General features: G+C 42.8%; 2 protein-coding genes across 2 annotated transcripts in view; both read right to left on the bottom strand.

Moving 5' to 3' along the window:
* The window catches only part of MRPL17 (mitochondrial ribosomal protein L17), a 4432-nt gene extending 1159 nt beyond the window's left edge, over positions 1-3273 (bottom strand). The window contains exon 1 of the mRNA XM_009894234.1: positions 3265-3273. Within this exon, the coding sequence (XP_009892536.1) occupies positions 3265-3273 (9 nt within the window). The remainder of the gene's footprint in view (positions 1-3264) is intronic.
* Positions 3274-4385: 1112 nt separating this feature from the next.
* The window catches only part of CCBE1 (collagen and calcium binding EGF domains 1), a 146150-nt gene continuing 143223 nt past the window's right edge, over positions 4386-7312 (bottom strand). Inside the window, exons 7-10 of the mRNA XM_009894233.1 lie at positions 6410-6549; positions 6292-6327; positions 5696-5731; positions 4386-4619 (exon numbers count right to left, since the gene is read on the bottom strand). Of these exons, the coding sequence (XP_009892535.1) occupies positions 4386-4619; positions 5696-5731; positions 6292-6327; positions 6410-6549 (446 nt within the window). The remainder of the gene's footprint in view (positions 4620-5695; positions 5732-6291; positions 6328-6409; positions 6550-7312) is intronic.

Below are 7312 nucleotides of genomic sequence, written 5' to 3'. Positions count from 1 at the left end.
CCCTCCCACCCGAGCGAAGCCGTGCAGGCGGGCAGGCAGGGTGGGCTCTGAGGGGAGGAAGAAGCATGTCCAGCCTCCCTGCTGCCCCTGGCCCCACAGCTGGGTCGGGGTGGTGGGACACCGGGCTCACAAGGTGCTCCTGGGGCTGCGGGGAGAGGCTCAGCCAGGCACCATGGGCAGGCGAGGCCTGCCAGAGCCTTTACTTAAGTCTCCCTTTTCCCCCAGTACCGGTGGTGGGATGTCTGAGGAGCCTCGGGCCCCCAGGTTGCATCCCCAGGCTGCACAGACACTGTGTATGCGGGCACCATGGGGTAAGGGTGCTGGGTACTGCCTCACGGGGCGCTGGAGCCACCATCCTAATTGTGGAGGTGGGTGCGAGCCTTATTTCCACAAGGACAGAAACCTGCTCTACTCTGCAAGAGGTCGTGCCCCCATAGCCCTCCTGGCAGTGCGTATAATTCTGCTGCAAGAAAAATGCTACAAGGCAGTGTAAGGAGGTGTCCTGCTACTTGTCTCTTGCAGGCAACGTTTCTGTATTTCGGAGAAAGGATGTGTAACAAAAGCATCTACCAACAGTGTAAGAAAAAATATCTTTGTTATTATGAATACGTCATAAAATCACCATCATTTTATACACATTTTAGTATTTCATATACTTACATAAATAAAGTGAACAGTATAGTTATTGGAATGTGTAATAGGAACAAACATACGGATTTTAATTTGAAATTAACAAATTCTTGGACCCTATCCCCATCTTTTGTTGCTTCTCTGGGTCTTAGTGTATTAACTGTGAAATACTTCTAGGAAGAAGCCTACTCAAGCTGTGAGCCCAACAATAACTCTAGGCATTAAATTAATTCCATTTACAATCAATTTTCCTCTCCTTTTTCTGATTTAGCCTGACTATATAGGAATTAATCTGTGTCAGTACTCTAGGTTTGCAAGAAAGACTAATCCTGTATGTACTTGGCACAGTGTTGAAAGAAAACATTTTCCAAGCTTTAGGATTTTGTTAAACCCATTAACAACCAGCATTTTCCCATCACTACACACTCTTGCAAATGTTTCCATTAAATATATTTCTAATATTAATAAAATAACAAACTCTGTATTATCCCTCTGCTTATAACTTGATGTCTTAACATCAAAATAATATTTCTTTCTAATAAAATTATACATAATATTTATATGAAACAAAGTTGTCGTGTGCATAAGCCTAGTAATGCAACGAGGCACGAGTGTAGATGTTTCTACATTCTTATTTTGGATTCTTGAGGGGGGTAGGGTGTTGTTACTTTTGGGGCCACAGAGTAATAAATAATTTATAAGATAATGACTTCCCTGGCTCCCTGGTAACCAAGCCTAAAATTGGAAATGATTCCTCTGGTCTGGCTTTATAAAACTTTGGGTATGCTGAAGAAAATGTCACTTTTCTATCTGAGTGTACGTGTTTATCCAGAAATCTTAATGAAATATTTCTGATACAATGTGCTATGAGAGTTATCATGCAATTAATCAGAAAAAAAATGTGAAAGGTCAATGCGAAGAAGTTAGCCGGACGCAGACAGAAGGCTGAACCTTCCCAGCCAGCTGTGCTCAGAGGGTTTTTCCCTGCTGCAGGAATTCCTGCGTCATGTTGAACGGACTTATCTTCACCATCACATCCTGTCCTTGCTGCCGAGACTCTGCCAACAGCTTTGGGGCAGGGACTCTGGAAAGTCCCTCCTGTGAAGCACAAGGACAAACCCAAGGAGCACTTTCCTTCACCTTTTTTATGGAGTAAGCACATCTGTTGGAAATGCAGCTCTAGGATGCGAAAATCAATGATGCAGACTTCAGAAAGGGAAGTTACTGAGGTTTCCATTCAGTAAGGCACACAAACGTGTCATATTTTATGTTCATGAGTCTGTAGGACAGCTTACAGTGAGACATGTATTTTATCTATTTTTCTGGTCCAGTCTCAGAATTTCTCTTCCCTGGATACTAATGTATGCAGGGTAAATTGTCAGCTGTCCCTGAATTTGATGGTCAAACTGTAGGAACTTCTAATTTCGTATTTGTCTACATTGGAAAAAGAAGAGCTTAGAACTGAAATAAGTGCCTTTTTTAGAATGCATCTTCTCGTGGGCTTGGGGCAATAGAATTTAGTTGGTATGTAGGAAGTCACTCATCTAACTCATTATTCAGTGTCTGATGGTCCAAAAAACTGCAGCTGCTAATTCTGTAGTGGGAATCAACCCGATCCAGCAGGTGATGGGGTGTGGTGGTAAACGTATGCAAGAGTTACATAATTTGCAAGCGTTACAAATATAACATTTGAAAATTAACAAATTTCGTTAAGATTGCATATTCTTGAATGATGTTGTTTATACCTAGTTGCCTGCTTGAAATTAAGCAAAAAAGACCTAAATGCCTCAGTTCATGCTGTCTTAGAGGTTTCTTTCAGCCTGCTGCATGTAAGACTGTATCTCTTCTGGCCACATGCTCCTTCCCCAAATCTCACTGATTTCCCTGTTACCTAGTTCACAAGACTACTTGGATCTGCAGCTGCTGGCAGAGCTCCGCCCAGAGGAGAAGCCCAAAGACCACAGGGTGAAAGCACTTGGCATTTTTTCTGAGCTATCCCAGTGACTTGGTCATTTGTTTGTAAATACTGATATACATAAAAGGTGGAGTACAGAACGTTAATGTTCTTAAAGCTAATGCCCTTGCTTGTGGCATAGTGATAGCGAGGAGTTGGGAAACAATTACAGGACATCCGCTTAAGATAATACACAAAGGATACGAAAGGTCTAGGCAGCCAGCTGTTTATACAACATGACCTGTTCCGGTGGTGTAGGGATTACACCAACTATCTTTGGCCCAGAGAATATGGAAGGGAATCCAAACCCTTATGGGTTATCTGAAAAGGGCCTGCTTATATTTTCACCTGTATTTATTCTAGGAGAACATCCAAGCCCTGAAAAACATGGCAAAAGAAGAAGTTTTTCTTTGCATTTGTTAACATGGACATGACCCAGCACTAAACATACTGTAGACATAGCAGCTACGTAGATACAACATTGAAGCTTTGTACTTAATATACTCCTTCATCTTCTAAGCATGGCAAAGTCCTCAGCAGCTGTGGTAATCCGAAAGAAATGGTAACATACGTCATCCATGAGGTATGGTCTAACTTGTGCATCCAATTTTCCAGTGTAAAAAAAGGGCATTCCCTTTTATCCCCTTCACAAATACAGGATGCCGTGTGCAGCACCTCACGTTAGCCATCCTCGTACCAGTTGAAAATGTTTTGTCATGTGCACTCCTGCACCTACTCATACTCCTCATACACCCAGCCAAACACACTGCAGCTCTGTGTTCCAGATCCATGAATGCCATTTAGGTTGCTCTCATGCAGCAGAAGAACAAAACAGATAGAATCTCTTTTCAAATATGAAGCCTCTCTCCGGTCTTGATTTCACTTGGACTTCAGCATTTGACCAAGGAAGACGTGCACCTACAGGAGGTCAGAATCTGACTCTTTCTGCAAGGCTGGGATTGATTTTATACTTCCCAATGAGCCTACTTGATTCACTTATGCTTGCTTTTCCTGCTTTATACATCCCCTGTTCTGTACCTCATCTTTATGTAATAGATCCAGAATGGATCCATTGAGGAAGGAAACTGCCTTCACACTGAGCAGTGGGAGAATAGTAAGTAGTGTTAGTTTAGGACAAACACATCTTTTCGACTCTCTCTGAACGATACTCTACCAACACAAAGCCAAATATTCCAGATCAAGAAGCAACGTCTTTGTATTACTGCTTCACTGTATTATTTTTGCCTTTTTCTGCCATGGTGGGGCATAATAGAAAAATACATTTCACCTACAGCTGGCCTCTGCCGTGAAACAGGGATCTACTTTTCACACTCTCCGAAGCCAGGGGACAGTAGCTGGAAACTTGAGTTCAGTGGTATAATATCTTTACACGTATAAAGTAACTGTGGACCAAAGTTTTCATTACTGACGTCATTCAGGGATGATGTTCAGCTCCCCCTCTACCCCTGGTAAAATTTGGGCACTGGGTCATTTGGACACAGAATGCAAGGTAGGCAGATGAATTGCTGTGGTCTGCACCATTAGCTAGAGCGTGCCTTAATTGTATTATATACTAAAAAGTTTTTCTTTAGAGTTTAGGTATGATGCACAGTGCAGGCTTGACGGTATAGAATTACTGCAAGGAGGCTACCATGAACCAGTAAAGCTACAGTACGGGCAGCATGGATGGGGAAAAGCAGACAGAAAACTAGAAAATTATATATATATATTTTTTTTTACATTGTCAGTGCATTTTTATATTGAAGAACTCTAAAGGGGCTCTATTTTTCAGTAGGCGTAGCTAAGGATGGGCTGCCTTCTGTATCCTGGAGTCTCTGGGCGCTCCCCGTGGTTTGTAGTCTTCTCCAGATCCAAAATCTACTGTGTCGTGATAGTTTGTAAATTCCTGAGGTAATGGAAACTCCTCTGTTGATGAATGAGTCCTGTGTCCAAACACTCTCTCTTGCAGCTCAGCGATGTCGTTTCTGATGTCTGCCATCATCAGCAATAGGAAATCAAATGAACCTGGTGGGCCCTGCAGTCACAAGGCATGGTCATTAGTTATATTCCACTTTGCTCCTACAGTTTTCAAACAAGTTGATATAATTACTCTTGCAGGGCTAAGAGTAAATAACTGCTTCATTTTGACTGCCAGAAATTAATCGTCTATTTTTGAATCAACCTGCTCAGAAAACAATTTTCGAAATGTTTTTTGCAAATGGAGCCTATATTTACAAGATGATCAACTCTTTTGCTACTTAACAATTCCTTTGCTGTATCTGCCTCCTAAGAGTATCTTGACACCTCATGGGAATAGAGGAGGGAAATCTTGGTTCCTTGTGTCCCTTCTTGTTAAACTGATAGAAATTGCAGTCTTAGAATGACTAATCAATCAGTAACTACTATGTATTTTAAAAAATTTCTCAAGAAATCTGGTATTTGGAAGATATCTTCTCAATATAGTAATCCCACTGCTGTCCATCACTTACTAAATATATTGGTAATTACAACGCAGAGAGTATCCATCTGTTTTTATCTGTTTTTAGAAAATCATAATTTCATTTTAGCTGACTTCACACAGTAAAGTACAGTGTTTAATGCCGAGGACAGCCTACTGGACACACTCTTAAAAAAGCCATTCCACTAATGAGAAAACACCGTAAGAAATAATTTTTAAATCAATTTCACTTGACAACAAATTGCAAATAATCATCCTCCTGATGACTTGCTCAAAGCCTACACCTTCCCAAATCCCAGAGAGAGATGAGGGGCAGGATTTTAAAAGGTTCCAGGGATCCAGCTCCCGCTAGCAGTCTGCATGGGATCTCATGCTACTGCCTTGTGAGGATGTCCCACCGCTGTTGTAGGGCAGAGATGCACTTACTGCCTTCAGTGTCACAGCCAGCAAGGGAGGAGGTGTGTAGGCAAAACCACTTCGATGAAAACAGGTAATTACTTTCTTTCCAATAACGTTTTCTGTGCATGTAAACTATCTTTTACTGTGCTCTTGACACAGAAGAGGGGTTTTGTTTTTTTTTTTTGCTTTTGGCTGACCTGTTGTTAGTAGTCAACATCACTCTTGTGGAAATTCCTCCTGTGAGCAATACTTACAGGTATCCCCTTTGGTCCTGGTGCGCCTCGCTCCCCCTGTAATCAATACCACCTCAGTTAGTTTGCTGTGACTAAAGGAAACAAAAAAAATCACAGTTTGCCTTTGCAGACTCCCTTACTGTCCCCAGATCAAGAATCATCAGCTTACGTGTGCTCAGAAAAAGAAAAGAAAGTGAAGGAGGAACATGAGGAAATCGCTGCTGATTCTAGTGGGACCAGACTTGGGCACTTCTGGTATTTTTCCTAGAGAGTAACAAGCAAACCAGTTAACAGGAGAATCTCACAAAAGAGCAGTCTAATGAAACGGTCTAAAGCATCAAACTTTCTTCGCGGAAAAGCCAAGAGAGCTGCAGAGAAAGAAAAGGAGGCTGCCTGGAAGATAGCCCGGCAAGGGCTATTTGGAAGACTCAAGGAATGGCAACTGCAATACAGCAGAAGGAAGACATGAAGGGATGGGACAACAGGATGTTTTCAGCTTAGCAGAGTAAATGAGATGGTAAAAGGGTGTGACTGCAAGTGTGCAGAGGGTCTCTCTGTCAAGCCTGCCCTTCACATGTGCATGTGCCCATGTAATGGAAAGCAGTACCTCTCCTCACCTTGCTACCATCTCTCCCCGGGGCTCCCGGTGGGCCCTGCAAGAAAAAAGAAAGTGTTCACAAGGTCGTGAGAAGTTGTGGAGCTATTGCCAAGAGTGCCATGCATGAGAATACTGACCACGGGGCCCCGTCTGCCCTGCTTAATATGTGATATGTCTGGAGATGGGCCCATAGGTCCCATTGATCCACGAGGGCCTGGCTGTCCGGGAGGTCCAGGTGACCCAGGAACTCCTTGACTCCCTTTTGGTCCCGGAGCCCCTGCAATCGACAGCAAAGGTTACCCACCAGGGAGAGTCTTCAGGACACCTCCTCAGTGCAAGCAGTGGGGACCGACCATTTTTTGAACCACCCAATGGACTGGTTGCCTTAACACATCCAAATCCACCACAACACAACCAACACAGCAGTAATCTGAGACAACATTACTTCTTGTCACAGTGACTATGAGAAATCTTCACAAAACAATTAAACCTTATGTATACAAAGAAGTCAAGACTGCCACTGCCAGGTGGTTAGGGACACAGACTGAGAATGAAAAGAAAAGCAGAAATGCCTCGTTTTCACACAAAGAAGAAAAGAACAAGTCATATCTGAGAAATGTCTCATAAAAAGGAAGCCCCAGAAAACTCATGGGAATGTTTGGTCAAAGGCATCTACATGAGTGGCACAGAAGCAAGCCCTTTGCAGTGGTGGGTTGCCCCTCTCTTTTGCCCAGTACAGAAGGCAAAGTGTTAGGGGCAAAAAAGGCTCGGTTCTTCCATTTTGCTTTATATCCTTTTCAGCTTCTGCTACTTCAGCAGAGAATGTTAGTTTTTAGGAATCACACAGGCAGCAAAGCATATGTTTAGCTCAAGAGAAATGCTGCGAAAAGCAAAACAGAAAATCAGGCACCTGAAACAACAGTTGCACAAAATAAGGACCATTAAGGTGTCACTGGCTGAATTGCTTTATCACTAGAGGGAAAAGCACTTTTCTCCATACTGAAGGCACATGAAAGACAGAGAAAATGAAAGGCAGAGAT

Source organism: Charadrius vociferus, unplaced genomic scaffold (assembly GCF_000708025.1).
Source record: "Charadrius vociferus isolate BGI_N301 unplaced genomic scaffold, ASM70802v2 scaffold70, whole genome shotgun sequence".
Lineage (NCBI taxonomy): Eukaryota > Metazoa > Chordata > Aves > Charadriiformes > Charadriidae > Charadrius > Charadrius vociferus.
Note: the sequence above shows the minus strand (reverse complement) of the source record. Positions and strands in the feature narration are given on the sequence as shown.